The sequence below is a fragment of the Lonchura striata genome, chromosome 2, assembly GCF_046129695.1.
Source record: "Lonchura striata isolate bLonStr1 chromosome 2, bLonStr1.mat, whole genome shotgun sequence".
Classification (NCBI taxonomy): Eukaryota; Metazoa; Chordata; class Aves; order Passeriformes; family Estrildidae; genus Lonchura; species Lonchura striata.
This window is the reverse complement of record NC_134604.1, coordinates 31,463,200-31,481,617: the sequence shown is the minus strand read 5'-3', so window position 1 is coordinate 31,481,617 and position 18,418 is coordinate 31,463,200. Positions and strand designations below refer to the sequence as shown.

General features: G+C 39.4%; 1 protein-coding gene across 5 annotated transcripts in view; it reads right to left on the bottom strand.

Moving 5' to 3' along the window:
* Nucleotides 1-18,418, bottom strand: part of RIMKLB (ribosomal modification protein rimK like family member B) — a 50,814-nt gene that overhangs the window by 16,779 nt on the left and 15,617 nt on the right. For all 5 annotated transcript variants that reach the window (XM_021533902.3, XM_077781280.1, XM_021533900.2 and 2 more), the window contains exon 4: nt 1,579-1,809. In XM_021533902.3, coding sequence (XP_021389577.1) covers nt 1,579-1,809 — 231 coding nt within the window. The remainder of the gene's footprint in view (nt 1-1,578; nt 1,810-18,418) is intronic.

The following is an 18,418-nucleotide window of genomic DNA, read 5'->3' as shown; positions in this document are numbered from 1 at the left end:
GGAAAACAGCAGACATATAACACTAGTAACAGTTCCATCCAAACTACTAACCAGGAAAGCAACATGGAACACAATGACAACGCATAACCCACAGAGCAGCAACAACCAAGACCTTGTCAGTCCACCTCCCCCCTCTGAAAGCTTAAGTTGCCTGTATCTCATTCTCCTTATATCCTGAAGTAGGCAGTACTTCAAACTTTTAATCTCGTTGCATCTCTAAGGACCTTAGAGTGTAGCTTTTAATGGCCATTCACACAATTATGGTTGATACTTCAAGGTTACTTGAGTTCAATTCAAAGAAGGCTGACCACAGCACAAGAAATACAGAAGAGAAAATTCAGCAGACAGAGGGAAAAGCCCCCTCTAACACAACATGCAGTAAAGAGAAGTCAAGCCAAAACACAAGGTCACAAAGCCAGCAGCAGCCATCACGACCCTGCCATGGAATTTAATGCATGTCATGGAGTAACATGTCATTCAGCACATCCTGCTTTACTTGGCAAAGTCAGCTCTTACTGATAACTTGATACTTGCAGTTTAAAACAAGAAAAAAGAAAGAAAGAAAAGAAAGTAATGCTTCTGTCAAATTCCAGAGGGAGACACTAATCAAAGTGGGAGGGAGTTATAAACAAACAGGTATGTTCTGCAATTATTAAGCATCATTCCTGGTCTCCCCTTCCCCCCAAAAATTAGAAACCCATTCCTTTCTCAAGACGTTAGAGCAACCACATGTATAAAGAAAGGGTATGTTTCTTCTCAAATGCGTTTTCACAGCAATTGAAGGAAATAGTAATTCACAGTAATTGACAGAAACCCATGGTTTTGTCAATTTTTTTTCTCATTTTGTCAAGTTCCCTTTACAAAAGCCTATTGATTCAATCACACAAAAGGGAGGTACCCACTGCTATTTCCAGAAGGAACAGAAGGTTGAGAGGTATCTACAGTTATTTAATAGATTGTAATTAAAAGCAGAAATAGTACCAGTGTAGCTCAGACAAATGGTTCCTCTGATCTAGCACTGTGTCAGGAACCAGACATACCAGAGAGTCCAGAGGCAGGCACAATAATTAACTGTTTTGGTGAGAAACAAAGCCCAAACTATTGTTAAAAGGTGAACACAAGGCCTCGTACTCCTTGCTACTCTTGCCCTTTCACAAAAACTGATGTATTTGCAGACATTTTTATTCATACAGGAGTTTAATCTATTTTCAGGTTGTACCAAAGTCTAGTTTTCTGTAGTACTTATGACATTGAGTACCTTACGCTCTTGTCTGTTGTTTTGGGCAACTGGAAAAAAGACTGGAAAGTATTATACCACTAACAGCCAAAGTCAGTTACTTGGAAGGCTGAGGTACAGTCCAAGTACTCTTTTCAAGGCATCAAAAGCTAATCAACAAAGACAAAACCAGAATGTGGGTGTCATGACTTAAACTTCTTTTTTGGTTATTCAACACTTAGCTCTGGAACTAGCCTCATGCTACTTAAATTTCCATGGATTTCCAAAACTTTTATCTTTTGCACTGCAAAAGTGCAAGTTGTCTAGGCAACTGTGCTACCCTTTTGATCCAACAGCCTTACCATATGAAAAAGTGTCTGGAAGAGGCACACCATGGCCAGCAAGTTCTTGAAATGTCCAGAACTTGTTGACACAGTTGAGGATGGCTTGAGGACGATTCATCAATCGACAGCCCATCTTCTCCAGGTGGCGAAGGACTGTGATGTCGCTGTCACTCTGGACCCAAGGTGTTGGCACACGCACAACCACCACTTGTGGGTAAGCAGTAATGAGCTCCCCTTTCACCCGGAGACCTAAAGAAGGAAGAGAGAAAAACATCCCAGTCTTAAGTCATAAGATCTCCAGCAGAAGGTAAACAGGTGCAGAAATACTGCACTATCTGTGATCACAGAGATACCAGACTTCAACAGCGAGTGTTAAAAAAACACAACTCTCCCCAGTACACATCTTGTCACCTGTGCTGTTTCACTCATGTCACTCAACTCCCTTAAAACTGGGACCAAGCTAAAACCAGACTTAATTAGGGCTCAGTCTTGGGCTCCTTCCCAGGGTGGCGGACATTTGTTTACAGGTTGACACTCCACCCTTTCTATGGATGTAAGCTGCACACTACACTCACACCAGCTGTATCAACAGCTCAGGAGGTTCCTGCCTCCCACTGCTGGTTCTTGCCTACAGGATGCAGTTCATACCTTTCCCAGTCCCAGCTGTATTGATCCCTCTGTTTGTGGCACCACGTTACACAACATATTGCCAAAGTAACAGAGACTAGATACGATCCTTAAAAAAACACAAAAAACCAGCAGTATTTTCAGCAGGTCATTTCAACAATCTGATTTATATTAAATTAAGTAATCAGAAACAATTTTACCAGCAAACAGGGAAGCACCCTGTGACAAATGCAGAAATGAGAAGGAAAGCCAGCTTTGCCACCAAGATCAATATATTACTTAATCATGACCTATAGTTTTACAGGCTAATTCTCTGAAAAAGAAACACTGAAAGATGAGCTACAGGATAGGCATACAACAGGATTGGACAGGAAGGCATCAAGCTCAATGGAGACAGATTGGCATCTGAGGACAGGAAAAGACAAAAAAAGTTTGATATTTACTTTATTTGTCTTATGTTCAAAGCAAAACTTTATGACTTCAGCAAAAAATACTCAGCTCACACTGCTGTCAGCACCTTAAGTGTTAAAAAATAATTTTAAAAAAAAAAGTGAGCTGAGAAATCACAGTGCATCTGCATCTTGTGCCCACCAAAGGTCACCTGTAACTAGTGAGATCTAACCAAATTTTATTACCTGATTACTGTATTCCAAAGATGCTACATTACAAATACAGACTTATATATACTCTGCATGAAGGCACCAATAGCGAAGCTATGTATTTCATTTCAAGGTGCATTAGAATTAATTGGGGGAGAAGTGGGAGGGAGGGGGGAGAGAAGAAGGGGGGATTCCCCCTCTCTGTACTTCCCTTTTTTCTTTTCTTCTCCCAACCAGGATGTATTTTAGACCTTGCATTAAACATAATGAAGCAACCACGTAACTCCCAAAATGGAAGTTGAAATGTGCTGCCCAGTCCTCAGGAGAACACAACCACACTCTGGAAAGGCCAAAACAGAGCCACATCCAATACAAATCCCTTTTTCCAATCCCCACAGCCATAATTGCACAGAGATGAGCAAACATAAGCAGACGGGTGCTCTGGCTGCTCACCTCATTAGCACCAAGCACTGCCGCATTGCAGCTGACATGACTCGCGTGTTTAAGCAAGCAGGCTTCAGACACACACACACCCCCCATTTTAGAGAGGCATCTCAAGCAAGATTAAAAACAAGACACTGCTACAAACCTAAGCAGACTGTGAACAGCACAAAATGGACTACCACCTCCTTTAGCCAGAAAAGGAGTACAGATTCAGCAAGCAGATTTTTTTACTTATTAGTCAGATTCTACCTTACACATGTATTTTTCCATTTAGGTGCATGCCCAATTACACCCACTTTTTGCCAATGTAATTGCATGCACATCCTGATCCACATGCAAGCTGTGCAACAATCACTCTAAAAAGGACTGCATTTTCTACACAGCCCCAAAATTGCCACCGTTATCTGTGTTGTGAACCAAAACGACACAGTTTTCCAATTCATAATCTCTCAGTCTATTTTGTTGTTTTGCTTTAAAGTCACGCCACATGCTGAAGTTTTGCACCATGGATTCTGAAAGAGAAAAACAGCAGTTTGAGATGTGTTTGTCTCACCTGGAATTCTTCTGAGTACCTGTGATAGACTTGACTATCAGACTGGTGTAAATTTAGCCGGGTCACCATCCCCATGAAGTGACTTTGGAAGTACAATGATGTTATCAACAGAACAGTCTGAGCTTTTGTTTCAGATTCAGTCACATTCTCTGGTCTGGATACTGTTCTTCCCAGAACAAAATTTCTCTCCCCTTACAGAAGGCAGTTTACAAACAAAAAGAAGACCTACTCAATGAAATGTTTAATTTGAATTACTACTACTGATATGCACCATAAAAATTAGCTGCAGTCTCCCAGCAACATAGTGCTGCAAACAGAAGCAGCTTTATTACAGTAAAAAGGAGAGGCAGATTCTGCCATTTTGGAACAAGCATGCATTCAGCCTTCCATCTGAGACCCATCAGTTATCAATCAGTTAATGGTCATTATTGCCAAGTGGGCTGATAAAATAATATTCATTCACTGTGATGTGCAGTAAAAGAAAGCAGTAACACAGAAGATATGGGTATTTTTTTTCCAAAGAACTAATTCATGAATGTAAAGAAGAATAAGGGGAAAAAAGACTACAGAGATGTTACATAGTGGTTAAGAGGTTATGTTGGTTTTTTTTTAAATCATAGATTGTGCTAAGGTGATAGGGACCCACAAGGCTCATCATGTCCAACTCCTACCACGGCACAGAACAGCCCCAAATAAGCACACTATGTACCCAGGAGCATTGTCCAAACATTTTCCGAACTCTGTCAGGCTTGGTGCTGTGACCAATTTCCTGGAGAGCCCGTTCCAGTGCCCAAACACCCTCTGTGTGAAGAATTTTCTTCTCATATTCAACCTAAACCTCCCGTGACTCAGTTTCAGGCCACTCCCTCAAGTCCTGTCACTAGTCAGTACAGAGAAAAGATCAGTGCCCGCCACTCTGCTTCCTCTCATGAGGAAGCTACAGACCACTCCAGGTCTTCCCTCAGCCACCTCTTCTCCAGGCTGAAATTAGCAAGTGACCTTTTTCAGAGTGGCACACAAAACTGCACACAGCCTAGATGAACCCTCCTTTCTTTGCAGTTACAGAGTCACCCTGATCCCAACACAGTAAAGCAGGTTACACTCACTGTTGCCTTTGGACAATGAACTGACCTCACAAACACACAGAAGGCAGACACTCAGATCATATAGAAATACCTTGACAAGTAACAAGTTAATCCATTCGTTGACATTTTCAGTGGATGCCCATGACATTGCAGACACAGCAAAGAGACAGCTATACAGTCCTTTGAAGTACCAATAATATAAGTCAGGAAAGGAAAATTCAAGCTTATCCAATACTTTCAACTTTCTCACCATATAACAACCATTTTACCAGTGCCTGAGGAACAATTTTTTAGGTTATCATAAAATATTTGGGTATTCTTTGGTTCTATGACGTAAAGACTCATGAGTTGGAATATCACACAGTAAATAGAGATGTAAACCCTGCTCTTCAACAAGACCTATTCTTTCACTCAGCTTCAGCTGTCTTTGTTCTTTCTCTGCAAGACAAAATTCTCCAAAGTAGAACATGGTATACCTATAACATTATACACCAATCATCACAGCATTCAGACAAAGTACAAAAGGAATTTTAGCAATGTGAACTGCAATCACCTGGGAATAAATCTCACCAGTTACACCATACCCCTCAAAGTCAGAGCCTCAAGTTCCTCTCAAAAACAGCTCAAAGTAGCACATGATAGAACTGAGTAAATGCATGATTATTCATCAGATGGCCCAGCCACTCCTGCTTTTCACTCCTAAAGAACAGCAGGCAAGCTTAAAATGCAAAGCAGCCGGTCTCTGCTAAAAAGGATTATTTTGACTTAAAAGGTAGAAGCCATCACATGAACCTGTGAAAACCACAGAAAACAGAGCATTAAACTGTACCAAAGACAGAAGAAAGAGGCAGAGATGACTACTGCTGTTACCTGTGAGGTCAGAAGATGTGCATCTACGCCCTTAGAAAGTTCCCGAGACACTAACCTCCAGCACAGCAGAGCCTATTCACATAGTAAAATACTCAGGATGACATCTGTCTCTCAGAAACCTGATTTAGTATGATTTTAGGGTGGACAAACATACTCTGGGAAAACAAACACAATGATGGCATTATGGGCGGATAAAAAGGATCAAGATTTCAAGCAACTGTGTGTGGCTTCTGAACATTTTAATTCACATCCAAGCAGTATTTTAAATTGCTTACATTTTTGAAACTCATTCTATTCTATTTGCAGCCTACATAAATCCCTTCCAATCTCTACAAGACTCATTCATCAGCAGATTAGTGACTACTGCAAAGCAATATCTCATGTCCAGTTTGTATGTTACAAACAACTGTACTTTTAGTTGAAACAATGCAAATGCTTTCACAGAAAGAATGTAGTTTCAGAAGCTAAGTCTAAAAACTCCAAGATTGCAAGGACATCAAAAATATTTTCAGATGCTTTATATATCTTGATTTAGCAAACATCAGGCACTTTTAACAAAAGATTAAATCTTAGCAATATTAAATAAATTTATAAAATATGAAGCTTTTCACTGTGCCTGGAGACAGCTGGTACATTGCCTTGCTACTCATGGAAGCTCATGACCTATCAAATCCACTTCTGACCACACAGATCAAAAGAGCAGGAATGATGCACAAAAGGTGGTTTTGCCAAAGCTCGCTATGCAAGTGGCACAGCAGTGGTAGTACTGTACTCACAGACACCACACTAAGGCTGCCATGAATCCAGCAGCATAAAACATTCTAGTCATCACCTTCATTCTAATTGACTTCCTGTATGTATTTCACAGAATTTGTCTGAGAATTGTGTGGCTATGAGAAGTTCCCAAACGTGACAAAACAGTTAATGTACACGTACATGCAATTCCATGTACAACATGGGTAACTATGCAAAGAATCCTCACTGTGTGGCCTCAGCTGCCACAAGCTGCCATTGTAACTTCAGTGACTACCTCTGTCTTTAGCAAAACCCCAAATAAACACCAGCTCTCTGAAATACCTAAGTAACAAAAAGTAGGAAAAAAGTGTTTTCGTATTCAGACAGATCCAGTATGTGGAATACTTTTTCCAATAGGCATACCAGCATATAAGTGGTCATTGTGCATGCAGCACTACAAAAAATAAAATCTGAATCAAATTTCACTAGCATAAAACATACACCAGCTCCCACCACATTTCCAACAGGAGCTAGCAGGGTCTGGGAACTTCCAGATATATTACCCAGATTTTTCCTCAGAGATCTGTAGGCTACCCTGAAAGTCTCCAGCTCTCAGAACTTTGTTATACAAATTTATTCATCCACCCATCCATGGAGCTGCTAACGTTTCCCAAATGAACAGTCACTCAGAAAGCAGGCTATAATGAATTCAACTCAGTCAGCTGGGAGAAACAGACAAACCTTCTATCACACAAATCGTTCCCCGTATTTTGATGATATTACATCCTGCTACTTGCTCTTCACAATTCATCAGTTCTTCTCACAGACATCACTGCATTTTTCTACAAGCCTGGACTCACTCCTGCTCTCAAATCACTGTATTCCGATTTCACTTGTCCTCCCAATACCTGTCACCCAGAAGACACTGCATAATATTTGCATTAAATCATTATAAAGTGTTTAATAATTACTTACAGTTTACTTGCAGGGAATTAAATGTGTTTCACCCTAATTGCCATGTTAAAGCAAGCTTAAAGCTCAGAAGGGCGATATCCCAAACCTAAATAGCAGATTACTGCAATAACAAGTTATATATTTCTTCACTAAACTCCATCACAACTAAATCTCTAAAATTTTCAAAACTCAACATACTTCAAATAGTCTTGGCAGAATGTATGTGTCAGAATTAAGGAATAATTAACAGAAGTAGAATTAACATTAATGAAATACTACTCTATATCTCAAAAGCTTGCTGCTATATTAATTTAACTTTATGTATCTATCCTATAGCCCAACTATAAACAACATAAAATTTCCAGAAATTGGGTACTAAACATACTTCTTTTTCCAATTTCTTTTTTCAAACCTTCTTTTAAAAACAAAACTTCATTGAAATGTATAAGTATTTTGGAACAATTGGCAATTCCTGGGGGTTTTGCCAAAGACAGAGGCAGTTACTGAAGTTAAATTCCTCTTCTGAGAAGTGGTGCTTGTGGCAGCTGTATGCTAGATAAAGTATCACACTTCAAATGCAATTTTATTTGAACCAGAACTTAACCTCTGAAAGGTAGCTAAGCACTGAAATTTTAGAGAACCACCAATTTATTAACATCAAACTGAACTTCCCCTTTGAAGTTGTACAGGAATTTTTCCTATATCACTTATCACCTGACAGCCACACTTTATTAGTCTGAACATTAAGTTGTCACAATTCCTCCAAAATGTCACTGCCATGTAAAACACTCTTTGGTATCTAGTATTACCAAGCTATTTTTTACTCTTGTGTCCACAGAAACAGAATTCTCCAATAGTTCTGTGCTGAGTGTTTTAAGTTCAAATTCTCTCCCTTCCTATCCTGCTCACTAGTTTTTTCAAACCAAATTAACAAGTGCTAACATTCAACCCTATGTGTTCAATATGACCTCACCCTCCTTCTCTACAGAAACTTAACCAGAAAGGCTTTCCCACCAAGACACACTTCCATAGCTCAACAGTATCAAGGAAATCACACAAAGCAAAGACAAAACTTATCTCTCTAGAACAGTACTATGCCACTGTATTCTGAAAAAAAAACCCCATATTTTGGAAAGCAGAAGCTGTATATTTAGCAAGCTCTTATGATGAAACCTTTACCTAAACCCACTGCTCAGCACAGACCACACTTCAAAAGCAGACATCTGTTTATAATTCAGACAAGATATTTTAGATTCTGTATGGTTTAGATGAGGCCTCTTGTATCTCATTAGGATTTTTGTACGATAGTTCCACAAACTGTTTTCAGAACATTCCTGGGTCAAATAAGCATGACTGATAAGAGTTTTAGAAGTCTAAAGCATCCTCAGCTGAGAGAGTACCCACTTGTGGCAGGTATCTGTCTTGTATCATCTATCCAGAGCCTACCAACACTGAGAGCCTTAGAAATAACAAGTTCTGGAATCCCTTCCCCAACTCAAATGCAGAAAGCCATAAACACTAAACAATTCCATCCTAATTCAGTGTTACAGAACAAGAACAGAATCATAAGCTCATTCAGGCTGTAAAAAAACTGTAAAGTAAAGTCCAGCCATTAACCCAGAATTGCTAAATATATGTAAACTAACCTTACTGTAAACTAACTCCACTCTTAACACTCAGTCAGTCTTTCCCATGTTTTACATGTGCCGTTTCTGTTCATTCTGAAGAGCAGGTGAAGAAAAAAAGTTAAGGATACACCTGGAAAAAAGGCTGATTGTAAGGGTCTTTCCAAAAGCAGAAAGAAATCCCAAAGAAGATTTCAAGCAACCCACAACAGGTTCTCCTCTCATCTGAGATTAATCTCGTTTTCTTCCTGTAACATCAAAACCTACTAAATACCTTTAAAATGCCTAATATAATGCACCTCATTTCTCTCTGCTACTAAACAATACCTTCTGACACCAGGAGATGCCATTTATTTACTTAAGCAAAGTGCTGAACCAAAGTGGAGAGGCATCCAATGTTCATTTCAATCTGTAATGAAGACACAGATCCTTCATATCTGTCTCCCAAAACAGAAAAGATACCCAGTAGAAGGTCTACACTGTCAGAAAGTTTTAATACATTCTATCCAACTCCTTCTCCTTTCCAGCTTTTTCCTAAATATATTCAGCTAAGCCTGAATCCTGGGGACTGGAAAGATCCCATCAGTTTATTGATTTGACCTGTCAATGCAGTCTAAGGCCTTCCTAGTCAAAATTGTGTTCAATTTATGAATTGGAAGCACTTATTTTGGAAGCAAATGCATCCTTCTTAAAAGAAGGAGTTTAGCTGTGGTATTTTGGGAAAAAAATGCATTAAAACTGACTCTAAAGCTTGCAGAGATAATACCAATTCCTGTCAATTGGGAGAGTCTGTTGTTTTGTAGAGGTTTTTAACATGTCAGAGAAAAACTTGTACTTGGACAGACAGTATACAACAGTTCAGGTGTTATCATGAGTAGAGTATTTTCCTCCACTATCACCTTCAGTCCCCTAAAAACATTGTTCTAGACCAAAAGCTACAACCCAAAATTTCTTCGTTTAGACAGACATTAACATAGAATCATATACTAATCAAAAGTAGAAAAGGAAAAATTCCATTTTTCCTACACCTCTGTAAGCAAGTTCATTGAGCTTGTCTCCTCTTCCTGCCTTTAGAGGGTTAAAACTATACTGCTGTAGCTGTACACATGCTCCATGCCCATATTGTAATGAAAATACAGATATAACATTGCAGTATTATTTTGCAGTGATCTGGATTATTATTTTGACCTGATCTGGATGCAGAAGCTTCTACCTAGTCACAAAATATGTTAACTAATTAAGATACTTAGTATCCTCCCTAATTAATACACTCCATACAATCTATAACTTTCTTCTTGAAAGAAAATGCTCCTCATTATTACACAGTCCTTCCAACCAGTCCAATCAAATAAAAAAAATCATGTAGTGATAGTACTGTACTCACAGACAGCACACTAAAGTAAGTAGAAGGGACATCCCCCCACTGTCAGCTTGTTTTGACTTTTGAAGGCAACACAATTAAGAGATCAGCCAATTCACCACTAACCTCTAGACTGTAAGGGTAATTCTGTGTTTACCAATCCCTACAAGCTGGTAAGCATCTTCATAAACATTTAGTCTATACTACAAGTTTACAAGTTCTAAAGCTCTCTTGTCTTTCTGAAATAATCACCCACCCAATTTACAAAGAAATAAAAATCACTAATGGTCTACAGTTCTTATCACAAACAAGTCAATGGCAGAGAAGAGAAACAAAAGCTTTTTTACAACTTCGGGTGCAATAAGTCTCCTTAGTTCATTTATCTCTTCCACAGATTACTCAAAGAATCACCTTTAAATATCTGCAGATTACATTTTTCTTCAAGTTATTCCATTTTACAGCAACACAATCATGGAATTTCATTACCAAATGCCACTCTTGATCTGTTCTTAGTTACTGAATTGCAATTTACATTCATTCCTAGACTCTGCCTCTAACAACTTAAAAAGATTAAAAACTCTGAAAGAAAAAGGTCTGACAGTATGCTATGAACCTTGGAAGACCTAAGCAAGAAAAGGGAAGAGGTGAGCACCTCTTTAGAAATTCCTGTGCTGGAGAAAGGTTGTGGTTTTAAGACAATTTTTACTTAAATCCTGTTGCTGCCAGCAGTTTTACTCTCCAGCTCCATGCAATCCTACAGTGGCATGTAGTACCACCCACTCCCTATCGCTCTTACACAGACCCACTGATGAGCTGGAAAGCTTCCTACACCAGCAGGAAACTCTTCTGTTCTGTAGAATTCAATTTCTTGCAGGTGTTGCAAGCTGAACAAGTTCACTGCAGGATCTGATGAATCCAGGTGTCACATGCAACAGAGAAACCTGGATCACAGCAAGAACAGCAAGGATCTTGAACAGTTTAAATTGTCAAGATAGTGCTGTTCTGAGACAAGATTCACCAGTGGCTTCCACTCTCTCAGGTTAAGAAAAATTTGCAGCAAAACTGCTACAAATGCCCAGAGTTGTTCAAGCAGGACTAACAATTACAAGCAATAAGACATGCACTTTACATGTACAGAATCCTTTCTGCCTGCAACCACTGAACTTATTCAACTCAAAGCATCCACAAAGGGCATGCACTTTCAGAATCCTGCCTCACCTTTAGTCCCAAGCATGTAAAGAGGAGTGCACAAAGAACCATTTCAGATTTAGGCCAGAACTATCCTGGGAAGATTGACAGAAAAACAAAAGGAAGCAGTATATGAACATGCACATTTCAAAAACTTCCAGTCAATGCTAAGTTCTTTCTACCTTTCTACCTGCACTTGCCATGACTTCAACCCATAATCTCTCCTCAGTTGGCAGCTGGATAGTTTGCATGCCTGAGGTACTGTGGTGAATGCATAAAGGGTCCTTTAGAAGGACAGGCTGTGAATATGAGAAGGGTTTGTGCCCCACACAAAGGAGCAGATCACATGCATGCAGCTCTGCTTTGGAGTGCACAGAGCTCGACAAGAGCCCAGCTAACACATGCTAACAATGCTAACACATTGTGACCATATATTTGGACCACCCACTCCATGAGGGTGGTCTAACTTGGTGACAGACTGAGAGGCTGTGGCAGATTCAACCTTGGAGATATTCAAAACCTGACTTCATACACCCAAAGCAACCTGATCTAACTTCAGAGCTGGCTCCAGCTTTCAAGTTGGCCACTGTTACTACAAGGTTGGTCCAGACAGCTTTTAAAGGTCCCTTTCAAACTCTATTATCCCTGTGATTCTCTGAGGCCTTCTCCTGCAGTAAGCCTGGGCTCTTAAGTTACTGTTATACCTGGCTGCAACAGTAGGATGCTTGCTCCACAATGCCCTGTTTCATATCTCAGAATAGGTATGTGGGTTCACTGGGTAACATCCTGTCTTTCTTTTGCATTATCAAGACCATCTGACAAGTTCTTCCAGTCATTAAAAAATTAAAGATCAAGTTCTTCATGCTAGAAGTGGAAAGTGCTTTTATAGGTTTGAGAGTTGCAGGAAAGAGACAGGACCCAAGGCCTGATTCTCTAACCACAAGGAAACTTGGGAAGAGATCAAAGAAGAAATTTAATATATGGTGAAGGCAAATCCTGTCTGGAAAGCAATGTAACAAAATGGGGAAAGAAGTTGTAAGCTTTTATTGTTAAGTTCTAAAGAAACAACTGAAAAATGGCCTCATATCATCATTTCATTTTCCTGGTGGATGTAGTCATCCAACAAGACAGGCCTTCACAGAAAGACACAGGTGCAGAAAACTGTCAGGGACACAAAGGGTAGTCTCCTTTAGATCCTGAGTTGAATTTGAATCTAGTTTTGTGGAACAAAAGCTACTTCAAACCTTAAAAGGATTTCTAAGATACACTTACCAAGACTCTGTTCCACTGGGAATAAGCAGAGATGGACTGCACTCCAGACAATAGAGTTAAACTTTTACTCTGTCTACAGGATATTCCTGAATGTTGTCTGAGTCAGGGGAACAAGGACACATAGTAACACTAGCAGGAGAAATAGGTGTGGCCTCTTCTGTTATTAACAACCTTCACTAAAGAAAAAGGCATGAAATAGGAAAGAAAGCTGCCGCACAACACAGAGAAGCAAGATTTGCATGGCTCTGCCTTCTAGAACAGTGTGGTAGGTGCAGGGAATCTGAAGCTCACAAAAAAATTTCATGATCGTAACAACCAGCTGCCTCTGCCACAGCAGGCTCAGCCAGGCTCACTAGTGCTTCCCTCCTACTTCATATTAAGAAAAATCTCAACTCAAAGCAGGGCATCCTGCCTGACCACAGAACCAAGAACGTAGTGCAACCCTGTGAATCTGTTCCTCATCCAGGAACAGAAGGCCCAACACTTTATGTTGATGTCCAAAAGCAATATATTACTTTTTTTATATATATTAAGATATCCTTAACCATAAAAAACAGCCTGCAAGGCACCTCATAAAATATGAAATATAAATACTGAAAAGCAGTGCTGTCAAAAGAACACGAACTGAGTTCCAAGAATGGAATAAGCCAATTTCCAGAGCATCTGAGTACAAAAACAATGGGGACATGCCAATTTACATATTCATGAAACAAGTATAAGTGAGAACAAGGTACAAGAGCAACTCCCCCAGGTATTTAGGTAAAATTCCTCAGTCTCACTGACAGAATACATATTATCTTCAAGGTAAATTTATCCATGGACTAGTATTCAAAGACAAAAGTATTAGGTCACACAAGTAATTAGTGATCATTCCAGCACTCCTGGTTTCCCCTACATCTACATTTTTCAAAACCTAGATAGTAAACAGTGCTGATGCATCCAGCACAGTCCCTAGGTGCACATACTTTATTTACAAAGAATGTAGGCATTCAATATTACATTCAAAAGCTACATTAAGAGAAACTACTGCAGCCACAAAGTCAAGCACACAAAAGTTAGATAAAGTCACAACTAAGGATGTCTGTAGCACTGATCTACTACCCCACACACATACTGTCTTCAATTACACAAACATTTTTCCCCACAGCAGATACCTAACGTGCACAGAAGGTACAGCACTCATTTAACAAGTAGCGACCGAGGATTACATTGTTTAATGTGTAATCCATTGGATTGAAAGCTTTGCTTAAAACACACCACTGTTAATTTCTTCTTGCATTTTATGTATTGTGCTTATCACAGCAATATCGAAGTCCTTCACAATCATAATTAATTTTGTTAACACCACAGGAAATCTGAATACTCTACTGATACCTGGGTTTCTCTCCCCCATATGGGAGTAAGTGTTGACAAAGGAATTCTAGATGCCACATTTGGAACACCATGATTTCTCAGTTGCTCATGCTGTCCTGATTGACTTCATTTGTGGATCTAAGTATTCAGCTCTTTCACAAAGCTGATCCTAGCATCCAAAGTCTGGGCACTCGGAAAATGCAAAAACATGCAATTAAAGGCAATTTCTGAGCAGTTCAATTTAAATCACAGACTAACATATTTTCTTCCCAGCAATGTTCTTCTTCAATTGTCACAAATTTCTGAAATCACAAAAAAGGCATCCTACAAATTGTCCTCTCTGCCATACTGCAAGTTACATTTCCAGAGCAGAACACCATGTATGTTAAGGAGGCTAATGAAAAAGTAGCATGTAATTAAGTAATTTAAAATGTAGTGATTGAAAACAAATACACAACACAGAAGACAAAATTCCAAATATTATTTTGCCAATTTCTAAGTTTAGGTTATTTGCTGCTGCTATTCATAACAGAATTTTATCTTCATACATGCAGATAATCAAAAGCAAACTTCATTCCTTTGCACTTAAGTAATATCTGACATGGTGGAATAGCATGTGAGGGTGAGACTAGCTTGCTTTGCCCCAAATTCTCACTCCCCACACACACCCTCATAACATTGATCCCCCTAGACATTCTAGTTAGTTTCCAAACCATGGATTTCTCCGACTGTCACGCAGATTCTCTGCCTGCAAGTTTCAATACCACTGTAATTGCTCACTTGCCTGCCTTGCCTTCAAACTTGTTTCCCATTTGAGTCTTCTTGTTCAGTTTGCAAGTTTCAACACAAAACCCGTGCCCCCACCAATTTCAATCTCCAATTTCCTTCATGAGGGAAGCAACTCCTTATCTAGCAAGAGTTTCTCTGCAATCACTTCCTGCTACTGTTTCTTGTTCCAGCATGTTTGCCAAGTACACTGCCTACACACCACATTTTTCTTCACCAGCACCTCAGTCCCCACTCCCAAACCAATTTCAAGTATGTTATCCCCATTATATTTGAATGAGCCATTCAAGTCTTTGTGTCAGAGGGAAGAGGTACAACCAATATGAAAGAAGATTCCTACTTTAAACTGTGTGCTCATACCAAACTGTATCTCCCACCCCACAGCAGCCAGAAGGCCGCAACACCAGAGGTCCTTTCTTTTCCATAATACACAGCTATGTTTCAAATGTTTTAGCTGTGAAGCTTAAACAAGTCTCTAAGATGCTGAACAGATTATTTTTTGAAATGATAATGATTTAGAAAAAATGCATGACTATTTTCACTAGCAAAAGCCACTTCAGTCAAACTGAGTTCCTGCTCCAAGCTTCTCCTTCCAAAAAGATCCTTACAGATTTGGGGTAAAACATTATTTTTGCCTTGAAGTGCCCTCCTTCCACTGCATGACTTGGCAAAAGATTCACAAGACAGCCTCAAAGAGACATCTAAGACTTAAGAGTTAGATGTATTATTAATAAGGAAGGACAAATTCTAAGCAATAAAAATCTGATGCAAAGGTTTAGCCCACTGTTAAGATGGGTGATGTGAGACCCATCTGCAATGTCAAAAAAACCTCATTCAATGTTTTATCAGGTATAAATACATCACTTAAAAGGTAATCAGTAGTAAAACTCAACATTTCCTTGACCGAAATAGGCAAAGTAATAGTTTTGTACCAGTGTCACCTGTCTGGCCAACAGATGAAACCATGGTTTTGTTTCATATATAAGACAGAAAGCAAAACAATATGCTCTTCTTACTGGAAAGCAAGGAAGAAGGCATTACAAATTAGGACCTGTCATCCATTTACTATCTTGAGTGTCTCAAATTATACTTTTAAATAAATCCTGACTTTACCAGGAAGTAAGCATAATGTCAGGACATCAGCAATTTCAGCAGTTAGGTCAACCATTCAGATGTCAAAGCAAGTAGCTTTTATTGGGGGTGGGGAAACCAAAAGAATCTATTCATTAGTTCAAGACCTTCACAGTACTATCTGGAGTATAACAAAAAACTTGGAAGAAGTAGCTTGACTTTTCACACTAGATTCACAAAGGGATTTTGGCACTTTTCACAGTAAGCAAAACTGGTGGTGAATATAGATACCCTTTTCACCTCATGATTCAAGGACAGTTACTTGGATATAGAATCCAAATACTGACACAGTCATCAGACCACAGAGTTTCCTAAGCTGATCTCTCTCTGTATCATGTCACTTTGTGTTACATAAAGCATACATCTAGCACATCAAAGATGAAAATATTCCATCTCTAAGGTCAGGGCATAAACCTGGGAAGAATTATTATACTTGTACTTACTACTTCAAGCAAAGACAGATGCTAAACAAGTCTAACATTGATGCAAATGCCCCAAACTCCAGATTCTATGTACTTACAGCTCATTTCTCCATGTAATGGATGAGTAAACTCCTGGGAAGGCTCAGCAGAGATGAGCAAATATGATGTGCCTGTGAAGCTCTGGGAAAATAGGGGAAATGACTGACCACAGCTGCAGCTAAGAAAGCTGACCTTATCATATGATGACTAGAGAGGTAAAGCACCCCTTCCATAACGACAGGCTGAGAGAATTGGGAATGCTCAGCCTGCAGAAGACTTTCAGGTGACCTAATTAAAGCCTTTTAGTACCTGAAAGGAGACTACAAGAAAGATGACGAGTATTTACAAGGGCATGTAGTGACAGGATGAGGGGAAATTACTTTAAACTGAAAGATATTAGGAGGAAATTCTTGATTATGAGGTGCTGAAGCACTGGCACAGGTTGCCTAGAGAATCTGTCACTGCCCCATTCCTGAAAGTGTTTGAGGGCAAGTTGGACAGGGCTTTGAGAAGCCTGGTCTAGCAGAAGGTGTCCCTGTCCATAGCAGGGAGGGTGAAATGAGATGATCTTCTAGGTCCCTTCTGATTCAAACCATTCTATGACAAAAGAGACCAAAAGGTGGCTTTTAAAATAAAGGTGTGTAACAGTTAGAAGACTGTTTGTCTCTCAGCTGAGTGAATCAATTGTATGTGTAAATGTTTGTCCAGGAGAGCAGCAAGAGCCTGAATGCCTTCCCAAAGTAACTAGAAGCATGGGGGAGTGTATCCAGGGCTCAGCCCAACCTAGAGGATAAAAACAGAATGATTAGCCAGAAGAGTTTTGAAGAGAGCAATGGGCTTGAGTTAACTTAAACCCCTTTATGCCTTCCCTAGGACTGGGAATGCCCAGTGTTGTGATGGTGAGCATATCAAAAGGACCTGTAATGAGAATCACCTATGCATTGTGCTCCAACAGCTCTGTCTACGCTCTATTTCTAGATTGCTTGTCAAATAATTCATAGCTGTATATTTTGAACAGCTAAAGAGAACACTTACACAGCTTTTTACAAAAGACTTCTTCTTCTGTCCTTGAAAAAATCTTAAATTAAAAGTAAATCATTCCCCTCAAAGTTCCCCAGCATTGTACCAACAAGACAATTGACATGACACCTAGAGGATACTTTCAAATCAAGTTCTTAGAACTCAAGGGAAATATTTATTGATCATCTGACTGCTGTGTTTCCCTACCAGATCTAATTATTATTTAGACAGAAACTGCCAAGAAACAGGATTTGATAGCATGGATTTTGAACACATTATTTAATGGGTGTTACATTACAACTATTATGGTGAACAAAATCTTTGACCCTAATAACTGTGTCAGTGCAGTCCAACCTCCTTCTCTGCTAAAAAATCAAGAGCATTGGCATACCTAGTCTTTTTACTTCAGACCTGGACAAAATGGATCAAATCACTAGTGTGTCTCTTCCAATATCTGTTGTTCCATGCTTTCCTCACAGATGTGTCAAGATGGGTAACAAGCACAGCAAGACAGTCCCCAGTTCAGTATCTGTCCTATACTGAAGCACAGAGCAAGAAAACCTTTCTGTATAATAAGAAAGGTTTCCTATAAGTTAACACAATTAGTGTAATTTAAGCAGGCTTTCTCTGACAACATAAGCAGAACACCTTTGCTGTCAGGTATTCTCCTCAAGTTGTCAGGGCACCTGTAATATATTCTGCATCACCTTGCTTAACTTTTGACAAATAAAAAGACACTTTATCACACTTTTAATCTTAAAATGGACTAGATCTTTAGGGAGATGGAAATAATGT